This window comes from Eleutherodactylus coqui, chromosome 6 (genome assembly GCF_035609145.1).
Source record: "Eleutherodactylus coqui strain aEleCoq1 chromosome 6, aEleCoq1.hap1, whole genome shotgun sequence".
NCBI classification, from domain to species: domain Eukaryota; kingdom Metazoa; phylum Chordata; class Amphibia; order Anura; family Eleutherodactylidae; genus Eleutherodactylus; species Eleutherodactylus coqui.
The window spans coordinates 32,075,435-32,090,352 of NC_089842.1; the positions used below are offsets into that span (position 1 = coordinate 32,075,435).

Here is a 14,918-nt window from a genome sequence, read left to right on the forward strand (position 1 = left end):
GTGTCCTGCTCCAGGTGAAGATCCCTTTTATAAGGGCTGATAAATCATTCAGATTCCCACATCCAGTAGAAATTTTAATGATGATCATTCAGTATAAATGCATGCCCTGACTGAATGAAAATTTGTTCGCTTCTTGTTCATCGTTTATGCATGCAGAAAACTGAATGACAGATTGGCCTGTATAAAAAGGCAGTCATTCCTTCTGGCAGGCCAGAGCCACCCCCAGCCAGCTCTGCTTCTATTCACTGGGTGATGATCGTTACTATGTAAATGCCCAGGAACAATTATGGCTGCGACAACCTGTTGGGCATCTACGCCAGACAGGTTGTTCTGTGTAAAGGGGTTTTTAGATGTCTCTTAGTTTTTATTTGTATAATAGAGAACCAGTATAAGATTTACTGGAGATACATTCTTTATTATCAAGATAACGGCATGATGGGAGATAACTTGTAACTTTCCTATACCAGTGAGCAAGTTTTCATTTCTTTGAAACTACTAAGCTCTTCCTGTGTCCCACCCCGAAAAAAACAGATAAATCAGGAGGCTCACCCAAGGTTTTCATTTCTCGAGAAAATCTATGCTGAACGATGATTTCTCTGATTGGATTTCTGAGCCTCTTCTCGGCTCTTACAGCAACAAGTAGGTTGAATTATTTGCCTTTGTATTTGCTCTATTTCTGTGGATTTCTCAATCACACTCCCATTAGTGCTGCGGGTCATAATTCCACCTCTGTTCCTTTTTTGGAGTAATGTAATTAAATTTGAAACAAGCATGTTTGTTTTTCCTCAGTGTTTTCAATGCATTTAAAGAAAAAAAGCAGAAAGAAAACTGAAAGTTTTTAGTCCGCTTCTACTCTATTAGGTTTCCGTGTTTCAATGGAACAAATGGCACACAATGAACTAATAGAAAGGAAGAAAACTGAAAGCATTACGTATTTTTTGAAAACCCCTTGAAATCAAAGGAGAAAAAACAAATGTTTATTTCCATTTTAATTCTGTACCTCTGCTCCAAAAAATGGAACAAAGAGATGGAATTACAACTGATAAATGGAAGTGTAACTACACCCTTAGGGTACACGCACACGGGCATTAAAAAAGTTGTGGCTAAGATTCTCTAGTACAACTCTGATCAGACATCCCGTCCTTGTGCTGTCTGATGTGTGGGACAATGATATTCTCATCTGAAAATCAGACAATATTAGGACATGCTGCATATACACATTCAAATGAATGGACGCTCTTCCTGTCCCATTTTCGGACTGCTTTTTGGATCCGAAAATCTTCCAGAAATATCCGTGTGCACATACCTTTAATAATGATAGAAAATAATAAATAGCAGGAATTTTGGCGGTAATAAGACATACTAATACTTCTACTATAGCAGTATAAGTCTGTGTGACAGATGTTACCTCTCCTGTTCATACTGGGAGATGAGCTTTTAGACATCTGTCTCCCATGCCGCTGATATCAGTTACTTTGCAGCAGAAAACAAGAGTGTAATAAGTGATTAATGTGCTGACTGTGTGCTGTGTGACATCTCTCTAGGTTCAGCTCTCTTGTGTACAAAGTGTTCATCTACATCCACGACATGCTCAGGCAGCAGCATAACTTGTCCGGATGGATTTATGTGTGGGTCTGAATATACACGAGTCCTTGGCGGTGAGTTATATGACTAATGCTTTCATGACCGGGGCTATTTGGGTCTTGGTGATCAGAGTAAAATTTCACACACTGGAATGCCGAATTTTATATAGAACTTTTAATAGAGTTTCTTAGTCTACAAATCTCTCACTATATACATATATATCTATAAATTATCGGGCAGGACGCTAAGTACTTTCTAGTTTTTCAAAACTGGAGTAGTTATCTTGTTATTCTGTAGGTTATCCATAATTATAAACAGAAAATACAAAAGTATAGAGAAAATACTTTATTGTGCCAACACATCAATTAAAAGCACTTAACCCCTTAGTGATGAAGCCTGTTTGCACCTTAATGACCAGCTAATTTTTCAATTCTTTTCATCGTTGGATTCCTAGAGCCAGAACTTTTTAAATTCTCCATTGATATAGCCACAAGTTGTATTTAATGTATTGTATAACATTTATTCATTGTTTAGGGGGAATTGGGGAAAAAAATGAAATTTCATTTTTAAGGCCTTCAGTGTGCAAAATACATAAAGATATAGCATTATTCTCTGGTCGGCACGATTTCGGCAAAAACAAGTTTATACAGTTTTTTTTTTATGATTTGCTATTTTTATATAGAAAAAGAAAACATTTTTTGCCTTTCTGTCGCCGCATTCCAAGAGCCATAGCATTTTTATTTTTTCGTTGACAGAACTCTATGAGGGCTTGCCTTTTGCTGGATGAACTCTAGTCTTTATTTATCCGATTTTTGGGAACATATAACATTGTATTTGCTGCTTATTTCATTTTTGCTAGAGAATATAATAACAAAATCTGCAATTTCGACATACTTTTTATTTTTAACGGCATTGATCATGGAGTATAAATAATACTTCTGTGGGTCACTACAATTATGCCATTACCAAATTGATATAGCTTTTCTTTCACTTTTTCCCACTTAAAATATATATCTTTTTATCGCTGGAATTAACCCCTTAAGAACTCAGCCTTTTATTTTTTTACCATTTTCGTTTTTTCCTAGCCCCTTCATAACTCTTATTTGTTTATCTGAAAGTAGAGGAGAAAACCGCTGCGCCCAGAGTGTCCCAAACTATATTACAGCCCCAAGGCAAGGTAAAGTGTAGACCGGGTTGCTATGAGAGGTACCAGAACTTGAGGACAAAATTGGAAACTTATAGATGAAATAAATAATAGTTTATTAAACGTATACAAGACAGAGTGCAACGTCTTTCGGAGCCCGTATGCTCCTTTATCAAGTACAAAGCTACAATTTAGTGAAGCAAGGAATGAAACATAAATAAACAATAAAAGAGAAGACAGCAGAAACATGAAAATAAAAATGAAGCATGCCGTTAGCAATAGATATGACAGGATAGTCACGCAAAAAATACTGAAAAAAAAGAAGTTAGAATATATACATCATAAGGGCAGCTTCAGACAAATGTATATCGGCTGAGTTTTCACGCCCAGCCAATATACAGTGTCCCTCTGTGCAGGGGGAGGAGGCTGGAAGAGCCGGGAGCAGTGCTCTGAGCTCCCACACCCTGCCACTATTTGCAATGGGAGGGGGCGGGACAGGGCGGAGCTAAGTCCCAGACTTTGCTCCTCCCCCCTCCTATTGCAAATAGTGATGAGGGTTGGAAAGGGGGAGGGAGCTCAGCGCACCATATAGCCAAAAATGATGTCCATCATTGGCACATAGGCTAAGATACTGATCTGAAGACAAAAACAATTGCAGTGCCTGACAGACTGATTGAAAGTGACATAATTACAAACACGCAGAAGGAAATGATAATGGTTACAATTATATAGCGAACACCCAACAGTGAAAGAGCTTCTTTAGTTGAATCCATCTTCTGGATAGGCCAGACGTTGTCAGTAGCAAATGGGGGGGGGGGGGGGGGGACGTGGGGGCGCTGGCTTCACTCCCACTGAAATTAATGGGAGCACCATGCTTCTATTGCACTTCCTGTTTCTCGTTTTGGATAAGACTGGATATCTGGCTTGATCAGTAACAAGAGCAGGAAGTGTAAATAGTACCACAGCGCTCCCATTGATTTCAATGGGACTGAAGACAATGCTCCCACTTCCTCTACTGTCTAAAGGATAGGTCATCAGTTGGAAAAATGGCAAAAAAAACCCCTAAGGACACTCTTTTGAAGTGTTTTGAAAGGGGTGTAGTTATGTATCAAAGTTTTTAATCTTTGCATAAAGTTTAACAACTTTCTAATAGACTTTGGAACAGAAATATTAAGACCGGAGCTCCATGTTGCCTGTCTTAATTGGCAGATCAGTGCAGGAAGATGCACCAAATGTATTAAGAGGCACAAGCAGTCTTGAACACAGAGGATCCTGGGCCATCCATGAGTCCCAAACTGACATCTATGCTAGGTCATAGGTGGAGCACATTTCTGCTATAATTTACAGCATTTTTAATTATTATAAAAATAAAAAATATGAAGTTAGAAAATCCTTCTTCCAGTAAGTAATTAAAATATCATATACTACATGGTTAACGCCATCAAAAATTGTGCCTTTTTTGTCACTTTGTCTCCAAGAAAAAAATATAATTAAAAGTTATTAAAAAATCCTATGTACTCTAAATTGATACCAATGCAAACTATAGATCACGCTGATGTTAGTCACAGTGGCATGGCTGCTCCTCTCCTATGGAAGAATGTTGCCTGGCTCGTGCGTTGCACAATGGTAAATTTAGCAGCTCTTATTTGGTGCTACCTGCGGAGTCAAACAGGGTACAGTGGTGAAAAATAAGTTACAAAAAGTGGACAACTGAACAAAAATAAGGGTAGAAACTCTATACCATGGGAGCATGTAGTGTGGTACTTCAGTGCAGATCTTATGTTGGTGGGAAGGGACTCCAGTATTCAGGTTGTAACATAAACCATAACCAAATTTATTTTCAGTGAGAAGAGATTGGATTGCAGATTGACTTGCTTCAAACACTTTGCATAATATGATTTTAGAATCAACAGTTACAGTTGCAGACATTGATTAATTATGAATGTTTTTCAGGAGATTGGTACAAATAAACATTATCTATAGAATTTGTTTTTTCTTTCACCTTTTCTCCCTGGCTGTGCCTAGGACTGGCTGACTCCTCCTTCCTTGGCTTGGAATTCCTTTTTCTCTCCTCTCTCACTCCTCTTCTGACTTTACTAACAATTCTTGTTAATGAGTACTTCAACTTTAGCTATTTTCTCCTTCCCTCCACACTGGCTGATCCTAGATGTTGTCTCTTGACGCTTCTCGACTCTGCCATAGACCAGAATCAGCCCTAGACTGACTGTTGCTCAGCGCACTCCTCCTATTTATACTGTCACTCTAATTCAACTTGTATAGGGGCCTATTCTACCAATTCCAGGCTATCTTCTCTCGCTAAACCTGGCTAACCACTCCACAGACTGTTCCTAAGTGACCTAAACTCACTAAAGGCTGAAGAACCTTGTCAATATGCAATGTGCGACAAGAAGGAGGAAGTCTGCAATCTCTGAGTGGTTTCTAAGGGGTGGCTTAGGAGTCGAGTCATGGTGGTTATGAGTGCAGCGCGCTCTATGTAATTTTGAAGGTAGACCACAGGATAAAGACAACCAATAGAATTAGGCACAATTGCCTGAATTAAAAGATCTTGGTAGAGAATAAGACTAATATACACATGCGAGTAAACTGAAGGCACACCAGGTAATGTTAAACGTGGCAGTCTGCAAGAATAATAAACAGTAGAACTTGCATGTACACAGTTTAAACCTTCATACAATGATAAACAAGCCCAAAGGGAGGCAGCACCCGAAGTAAGGGAAAGCTATAGAGAAACTGACTAGGACGGAAAGCAAAACCCCTATCAACCCGACTACCAGCAGTTGCCATCCTGAAACACGAGCTATAATTTTCCAGTACTAACTCAGTAGGACTGTCTGGAGGATGTCTGATCTCTGCAGCTTGCAATTTTGTGTCTGTATTGACTGTTTGGTGGAAGCAGGGATGGAAGCCACAGCTTGGAAGGATTTCAGGTATTGAAGACAAGCGGAGCTTCTCTCAGCAGAGTGGGTGATTAGCTGTGCAAGTGGTTTCTTAAAGTTGTAAGTAAGCTTTTCTAGTTACAGGACAGGGGGAAAGCCAATGTGACGGCTTTACCTGGCTGCTGACATTCTCCTCACCCCTCCTTCTGTCTCTCTGTTTCACTCTCTCTCCACATTGACCCTCTTGTTTCCCCCTCTCAACACTTTTATTATTATCTACTGTGCCACAGATCAGGGAACAGGAAATTTCCAGCCAACTCCACTCAGTTAACTTGTTTGAGCGTCGCTGCGATTAGCTCTTCCACCAAATCAGGGAGCTTCTTTCTTCTGCTGGGTCAGGTCATCTGACAGTCCTGTCTGCTACATACAGAGTGTTTTCCCCAGGTCCTTCAGCCATTGTTTTACAGTGAAATGATCAAGTTAAATTAACTATTTGGTTCCCAAATCTGACCTCATCTTCTTATTAAACAAAATCCAGCATCACTACCCTTTACTAAATGGGCTGTAGTTAGAACAGTTGCTCTTGAGTTGCAATTATGTATTTTTACTGTTGTGTCACACTGCAGTTCACTACAGATTCTTCCTTACTAAAATAGTAGCTGTCCTTGATGTTTCCTCTACGAGTCTGATGGTCGGTTCAGGTTGACAGTTTAATCTGGCAGCTTGATATTAAAGAATGAATTAATTCATTTTTCCCAAGACAATAGATTACTCTTTCCAATCCAATTTCTATCCTGGTTTTCCAAGGGGCCTTACTCTTTTTCTGTCATTATACAACTACGCTATATGCTGGCTAAAGCCAGTACTGCATGAGGTGACACATTAAATAGGCTCCGACAGCAGAGCAGCTGGCAAAATACAGTAAGAGAGCCCTGATGAACGTCTTCCAACATCAGAGCTGTACAGCCTTAATTCATAATGTCTTCAGAGGTCAGACAGTGGATTGGAAAGGGTTAAGCTAAGGTGGAATATGTTACTTCTCCCCAAAAGCTAAGTTACACAATTACATTTTCTGGATAAAAAACACTAAACATAATAAACAAACTGTCTGCTGTACAAACTGGAAAGGAGTGAAAATGAGTCAAGTTATGAATCACAACTGAAATGACTGTGTCCATGAATGCTGCTGATGAAGCATCCAGAAAGAGATAATTAGTTAAGACAACGAGCAAGCAAAAAGGATAATCAACAATTAAACTGAAAAACGTCTCCAAGCAGTCTCTTGTGGTACAAATTTTAGAAATGTTATCGTCAAGTAGTCTCTTGGGGTGTAAAGCTTAGGAACGTTACCTAAACTGGAATGGGTATTCACAATAATTTAAACATGGTAGTGTGACCTTTAGTCTCTGTAGCGGACAGGTATTTGTCTGAGGCTGAATTTTTCTTTGGAATTGCTGAAGTTTGGACGATTTTCTGGAACTCTGTGGATGGGCTGTGGCATGCTTGAAGCAAATGGGACAGACTGGTGAAGTGGTACAATAAAGCTGGGTATCAGATACCAGGTCATTGGATCATCAGAGTCAAAGACTGAATAATAACAATAAAAATCATCTTTATTTGTAGAGCGCCAACTTATTCCGCAGTGCTTTTGAGGCAGAGGGGAGCACAGACAATACAACAACTACATGTAGGAATTAATAGTAGTTAGTGAGGTTGATGATTTGTTCAGGAGATTTAATATGCTTCTTTAAAGAGGTGCGTTTTTAAGACACGTCACTGAAGGGACTGGATTGTCTGTATCCAAAGTAAGGTCAAGTTGTGGATTGGCCACATCGGGTTCACTGTCAAAGTCTTTTGGAGGTGGGGGTTGCAAAGAACAAAGTTTAAGTCTATCCCGATTGATGAGATTCGGCTGCCGATTCTTATGCCCAATATAATATACTTCTTTATCAGCAGAGGGTTTGGACAGAATGGTGTAATGCAGTAGCTCCCATATAGAGTCTAATTTTCCAGTCGGTGGATGTTTCTTTAGCCAGACTTGATCATTAACGTTTAACGGGATAGCTTTAGCATTTTTTTGTCAAAGTCACTTTGCTGCTTCCGAGGAACTTCCTTCATGCAGGTATTAACAATTTTCTGGAATTCTTGACGTTTCAGTTGATACTCTTGTACCCAATCAGTGGTTGGCAAAGAGTTAACTTCATCTGTGAGTTGTATTCCCAGGGCTAGATCTGCAGGTAACTTGCCTGTCTTTCAACCCGTGCTTGAACAGGATCTTGAACACCTCCTCCAAATATTTCAGATGTTCATTGTAAGTTTTGGAGAAGATGATGACATCATCTAAGTACAGTAGAGAGGTTTCAAAATTCTTATGGTCCAAACATCATTCTATAAGTCTCCTTTTTCTTAAATAACACTAAGGAAGCCACCCATGGACTTTAGTTATCCCTGATCACATTAGTATCTTTCATGTCTTGAATCATCCATTTCACTGTGTGGTACGAAGAAGGGGTCAGGGGTTGATATATGTCTTTGATGGGAGGATGGCAATTCGTGGAGATAGTATGAGAGATGGGCTTCACTTGACTGAAGTCAGTGACATGCTTGCTGAAGGCTGTGTGGTTTTAGCAAGCTACATCCTGTACTCCTTGTTGTTTCTTGGGGGGTTTAGGAGTGCCCACATGAAGGTTAGACCACCAGGGTGCTTCAGTGGAAGAAGATGCCTTTTTCACCTGCTGGGATGATTGTAGAAGTGTCAGAGTCTAGGACATACTCTGGCTGGAGCAAGGACACTTGAGCTACACTGCAATATTTCTTTAGAGTGATGGCAGTGTCACCTATATTGAGGACTCTAAACAGGCACTTGACCCACGGAGACAGTTGCCAAACTTGTGGTCGCTCTAAAAAATGGGTATTCTTCAGTATATATGAATTCAATAAGATCCTGGTAGTCTTCCCCTTGCAGACTGGGTCTGGTCTGGGACTACAAAATCATCTCTGTGCCAGGAGGTATGATGAAGGGTCTAACATCTTTGATCCTTGCTCTTCCAACTCTTTCCCTGGAGTTTGTGAATTTCTGTTGGGCGGGAAGAATCTTAATGGTCTTCCTCAGCACTTTCTGTTGGGCTTTCGAAGCAGAGGAGACTTGACTCTGGAGAGCTTCCAGCATTTTTCCAAAACAATTTCTGAGCATGTTCATCCTCAGGATCATGGATGGGGTATTTATATATTTAAGCCTTTCCCTGCAATTCATCCAGAAATGTGTTACAAGAAAAATATATACCGGCGTATAAGGCGACGGGGCGTATAAGACGACCCCCCAACTGTCACCTTATACGCCGGGAATACAGCGGAGCAAAGAATAAAAATCATTACTCACTTCACCGGGCGTTCTGCGGCGCTGCTGCAGGCTGTCGCTCCCTCCTGGTCCCCGGCAGAGCATTGCTTTCTGGACGCAGTGGTTGAAATCCCCGCCTCAAGAAACACACGTGCCTTCAGCCAATCACAGCCAATGACAATGATGTCATTGAATGGCTGTGATTGGCTGAAGGCACGTGTGTTTCTGGAGGCGGGGATTTAAAGCCCTTCGTAGAGAAAGCAATGCTCTGCCGGGGACCAGGAGGGAGCGACAGCCTGCAGCAGCACCGCAGAATGCCAGGAGAAGTGAGTAATGATTTTTATTCTTTGCTCCACTGTATTCCCGGCGTATAAGGTGACAGTTGGGGGGTCGTCTTATACGCCCCGTCGCCTTATACGCCGGTATATATTTTTCTTGTAACACATTTCTGGATGAATTACAGGGAAGGGCTTATATATTTAAGCCCTTCCCGACAATTCATCCCGCGATCGCCGGCAGCCCATTGCTTTCAGTGGAACCTGCTGTATTGCCGACTCCATTGAATTCAATGGGCAAACATCGTTCTTCTCTGCCACAGCTGTTACAGCTGTGGCAGAGAAGAATGATTTGTCTTCTATATGTTCTCAATGGGGTCGGCGCTGCTGCCGCCGGCACCATTGAGCGCATATAGAGAAGAGAACAGGAATCGCAGATCGCACCTATGTGCGATCTGCGCTTTCCCTGATTTATGTCAGAAGGCATCTGTGGCGAGCCGCGGGAGGGCAGATTTTAATACTCGGGTGACACCTAATCTCGCCAGCCACTCACTGCAGGGGGGTGGTATAGGGCTTGAACGTTGCAGGGGGAAGTTCTAATGCCTTCCCTGTCTTTCTATTGGCCAGAAAAGTGCGCAAATTTCTCAGGGAAGAAAATGAAAGTAACCCGAACATCGCGTGGTGCTCGTCACGAGTAACGAGCATCTCGAACACCCTAATACTCGAACGAGTATCAAGCTCGGACGAGTATGCTCGCTCATCTCTAATCTTTATTCATATAGCGCCAACATATTCCACAGTGCTTACAAGACAGGGGGAACAGAAACAAAACCACGGTTGGTTTAGGAGATATGTTATGCCTTCCTGAATAGGTGTGTTTTTAGAGCATGCCTGAAGATTTTGTGCGGGGGATTGCCCGGATAGTTTGAGGTAGTGCATTCTAGAGGACTGGCACTGCTCTGCAGAAGTCTTGAATCTTCCTATTTATCCTCCTCATCTGGTTACTTACATCTTATGTCCTGTAATCTAACAGGGAATTAGATCTCGTGCTATCCCCAGGACGTAAGTTTATGCCCTGTTGCGGGAAGTACCCGGCAGTCAGGACGTAAACTTACGCCCTGGAGCTGGAAGGGGTTAATGCATTGTTTTATGACAAATTACAATTTGACACAAAATTGCATGAAGGCACCTGTGTACAATATACAAGAGTGGCATTTTGATAATGCACCAGGTGTTTACTCTCAGAATATATATAGGTACAGGGGGTCGGTATGATTTTTTTATTTAAAAATCTAGGTTTTATCTGTACATGTCAAAAATCTGAAAGTTGTCCTGAATACTGGAGGTGCAAAATGCACAGATGCCTCCGGCAAAAAAAGGGTGATATTTTAAAAATAAAAAAACATGTTTGATCTTTCTATTTGTAGAGGGAGTGAGGGCTAAATATCTGACCAGGACATGCACACCTTCATCTGAATGCAACTTCAGTGGCTCCATGACCATCACACAAAAACGATTTGCGCTTGGCATTTCATGCTGCAGCACTAACAACTGTACTCCTACTCTTCCAACTGGTAAGTCATCCATTTCTGCTTTGTTCTACATACAAATGAGATTTGGTTGATTCTTCATAGACTTTACTGCTCCTAGTTTAATAACAGAGCTTAATTTCCATTCTGTATACTTACGGATGCCATTGGTAATGTGACACACTTTCTCTCAGGTCTGCACAGTATTTGGTTAGTTACAATAGACCAAAATTTTGTACTCTTCTTTCAGTATCCCTCACGGCTCCCATGCCAATGGTTTGTTCATTCCTCACCCATCTGTTTACTGCACTCCAGAAGTCATGCTTCATTTTGACACGTCATCACCGCAGCCAATCACTGGCCACAATGGTGACATGTCAATCTGTTATTAGCATAATCTGGTTATTAGCTAAAGAAAAATGTACAAGCAGGCACAATTAAACTATATGAAAGAAAAATACCAAAATTAGTACCAAATTTTACTATCAGCACATATAAACAATGACAGACTAATTAAAAATATGTGAAAATCATAAGATCATAAGTAACGTCATAAGTAAAATTACTCTCCTATAATAAACAGTGACCCCATAAACTTTATCCCTTTACTTGGGACCACCTGTGCTTTGGGATCACAGTTAATGCACACAGAATGGCTCCTTTATTAGAGTCCTCAGCCCTCTCACGACTGGAGCGTCCTTGTATGGATATTAGACATGGGACCCCAGAGTGCAGCATAAAATCAAGTGACAAATTATCTCAATATCAGAATCCTCTGTTTGTTTTTAGTTGTTGTCACTCAGTTTCCGCCTGCATAAAAATCACTGCATGGAATATGAAGCACTCAACGAAAAGTGCGCACGAAGGTAGCAATTTTCAGCCATGATCTACCTGTCTAAACATTCTGCATGAGCGCGAACAACTAGCGGTGATGTCACTTGTGCGCTCATTTAAACAAGCGTCGTCCCGTGCAAATGGGACATAAGCGACTTCTAAAAAGGCCTGGTCATTGGTGCTAGACTACTCGAGGGTCACATCTTCTTCATACGTGAACTAGTGAACTACAAACTGGACTCGCTAGCAGACATGGCACAATGACTGACAAACACCCCAAACACTTACCAGACATACCTGCACGCATAAGCACATGGAAATACTATGGTATGAGGTATTCATATTTTGGCCAATATACTTAAGTCCACTAGCCCATGACAAGGGTCCTCATTGTCTAGCGGGTCCCTACTCTCACTAGACAACTTACCCCATGAGTCTTGCATGCAAGCGGGGTGATTGTCCTAATAGGGATGGCCCTATGCTGGAACCTAAGGACCTGGCTCGCTTTAGATGGTAAACAATCCAAGCAGCACAGGACACCATTCACACCAACATGCAAATGAATACACACCACACAGAACAGAACTGTTTAGACCACATTTTGTTCACACCAATTCACACTGAACAGGACTGTTCACTTCAAGTCTGGCTACCTGCTCAGACACACAGAACATTCACACCTACAGACAAACATGCATAAATACAAGCACAAGGGTACTGGGAGGAAAATGAGGAAACCGGCAACCTCTACCCGAGTGGCAGGTATTTATGTGCGGTGGTGATTGGTTCACTGGAGAACTCTATACCCAGCCAACGCAAGTATCCCACACCTGTGGCAGTGTATTCCTGGAAAGCCACAAAACTACGGGTCCTAGGAGCACAAGGTGACAGTATTTCACTGCCAACCTTGTGGGTTTTTTTGTATAACACAGTTGCTGAGTATACCGAGAATGAAGAGATTGGGTAAATACTTCCTGTAAACAAAAACAACTCATTGCTAAAAGGGGTCAGAAGCGGATGTTATGAATCATCCTAATGAACAGGTGCAGCACTGACAAGGGCAGCCCAAAACAATACTGGTGCTCCAACGAACTTGTACAAATGTGCAACTCACTGTTCCTTAGCATGGATATATTATGACAGCAGATGAGCAGTTCCAGTACCATTCCGTCTAAGAGAAACAGAAAAGTAAGTCTCCAGGGCATAAATGAGTAGAAAATTGTATCACCGAGCAGTGGAAAAACATCATTTGGTCAGATGAATCCAGATTTCTGTTGCACCATGCTGAGAGGTCAGAATTTCCTGCAAGCAGCATGAATCAATGAACCTTTCCTTTCAGCTATTCAGAGCCCATCAGTACCTCTATCTAATTTGTGACAGCTCCAAGAAGCTTTCTGTCTGCATTGGCCAATATTCCTGTAGAATGATTTAGGTGCCATGTGGAATCTACATCGTAAGAAACTTTTGTGGTTTAGAAGGTCAAAGAAGGTCCAAAGCATTACTAGATGGGTCTCTAAGAGAGATGAGTGAGCATACTCGATAAGGCAAACTACTCGAGCGAGTAGTGCCTTATTCGAGTACCTGCCTGATCGTCTCCAAAGATTCGGGTGCTGGCAGGGGGCGGGGAGCGGTGGGGAGGAATGGAGGGGAGATCTCTCTCTCCCCCCCCGCCGCAACTCACCTCTCACCCGCGCCGGCAGCCGAATCTTTAGAGACGAGCGGGCAGGTACTTGAATAAGGCACTACTCGCTCAAGTAGTTTGCCCTATCGAGTATGCTGGCTCATCTCTAGTCTCTAATAAAGGGGACATTCAGTGTATATTATTGATGTGAATGATTTAAATGGGACTTCTGCCCTGGAGAACATCTTTCCATCATTGCCCAGTGGGAATGTATAGGTAACACTGGTGGTTCATCTAGTAAAACATCTCTCTGTTGGTAGGTCAGAGACCGCTTGTATTGAGTTGATCTCGCTATGAAGAACCACTGGTGTCTGTGTATTGCATGGTAGATCACTGTCTTCTTTCTACTGTATAGAGAATAATATGTTAGAGGCTCTAACAGAGGGACAACCGCTTCACCACTTAGAAGGGTGGATGATGAAGGTTCTTCATAGGTTCATACATTATGGTTTTTGTACTATGAATACAAGTCATCTTTTTATTTCTTTCTCCTGTTCTTCTAGTTCCAACAAAAGACCATAACCCCAATGGAGTAATCTGCCCATCTTGCGCTCCTGCCCAATCTGCCTCGTGTTACACCTCGGATACTATCCAATGTACAGCGGATGAGAATATGTGTCTTCTCCAGACAATAGAAATAACAGGTTTCAATAACTAATTTTTGTACTTCACTTTATTGAGAACCTTGGACTATGATTGATCTCTACATAAAATTTCATACCAACACTAAACTAGTGAACTAAATAGTCTTCGACTGCCCATTTAGGGGCCAGTAAAAGCATTTGCTGTTCCTAGTATGGCCAACTGAAGAAAAAAGTTTTCCATTTTCACATGCAAACATCTTAAAGCTTATTGGGTTTTTCAAGTGAAGTAGAAAACATACTAAATAAACCTCCTTTTTGAAAGACATCAATCAGAAAAAAATCTCCTTCAATTGCAGCAAAGCTTTTATTTCCAGGATAATTTATGAAAAAGTTGTATTTTACTCGGTTGTTATGGTCTTTAAGGACAGTGCTTGTTTTATCATCTTCATTTATGAGGCCTTATATTGTGGTATATGAAATCTTTGTGTATCTTTGCAGGATCAGCCCCAGCAGCCATGCGAGGATGCGCAACAAAGTCCTACTGTGATCTTGGTAGCCAGTCTGCTGGAGGATCAACAATCAAAGCTACATATACCTGCACCAGTGGCGGCATAAGTGCCCATAAAGTCATCCTGACTCCAGCCATTGTGTGTCTTCTAGTGCTGAAATTGTTTCTCTAACAGTTGTAAAGGATCCTGAAAGAAGAGAAGTTTACAGGATGGAATATTTTATAGGTTTCCTTTATGTTGTCAGGTTTTTGTTTCTAATAACCCTTGGCTGACAAATATTTTTAATACATAAATAAACGCTTTTGCTGTATTTATTGTTTTTTTATTCTTTAATTTTATTATTTCTTCTAAAAGGCTTTCCACTGATAATTCAATAATAATTTGTGAAAGTGCTATTGAGAGAGGGGAGTGGGAAAGAGAAGTGGCATGGAAAGAGAGGGAGTAAGAGAGGAGTGGAGAGTGATAGTGAAGCAGCATAGAGAGAGATGGAGGAGGGAGAGGGAGAGAGAAGTATCATGGAGAGAAGCAGCATGGAGAGAGAAAG

The 14,918-nt window shown here is 41.3% G+C and overlaps 1 protein-coding gene across 1 annotated transcript; it reads left to right on the top strand.

Annotated features, from left to right (window-relative positions):
* Positions 1-574: 574 nt before the first annotated feature.
* LOC136632009 (phospholipase A2 inhibitor and Ly6/PLAUR domain-containing protein-like) lies at positions 575-14,678 on the top strand. Its single transcript, XM_066606543.1, has 5 exons — positions 575-639; positions 1,545-1,658; positions 10,665-10,811; positions 13,785-13,925; positions 14,364-14,678. Exons 1-5 carry the CDS (start codon positions 588-590, stop codon positions 14,543-14,545), a joined length of 636 nt encoding a protein of 211 aa, XP_066462640.1. The 5' UTR covers positions 575-587; the 3' UTR covers positions 14,546-14,678.
* The last annotated feature ends 240 nt before the right edge of the window (positions 14,679-14,918 follow it).

Coding starts and splice junctions, on each gene's coding strand:
- LOC136632009 (XM_066606543.1), top strand. CDS start 588: ATGATTTCTCTGATTGGATTTCTGAGCCTCTTCTCGGCTCTTACAGCA. Junction 10,812..13,784: donor TACTCCTACTCTTCCAACTG/GTAAGTCATCCA, acceptor CTGTTCTTCTAG/TTCCAACAAAAGACCATAAC. Junction 13,926..14,363: donor CCAGACAATAGAAATAACAG/GTTTCAATAACT, acceptor GTATCTTTGCAG/GATCAGCCCCAGCAGCCATG.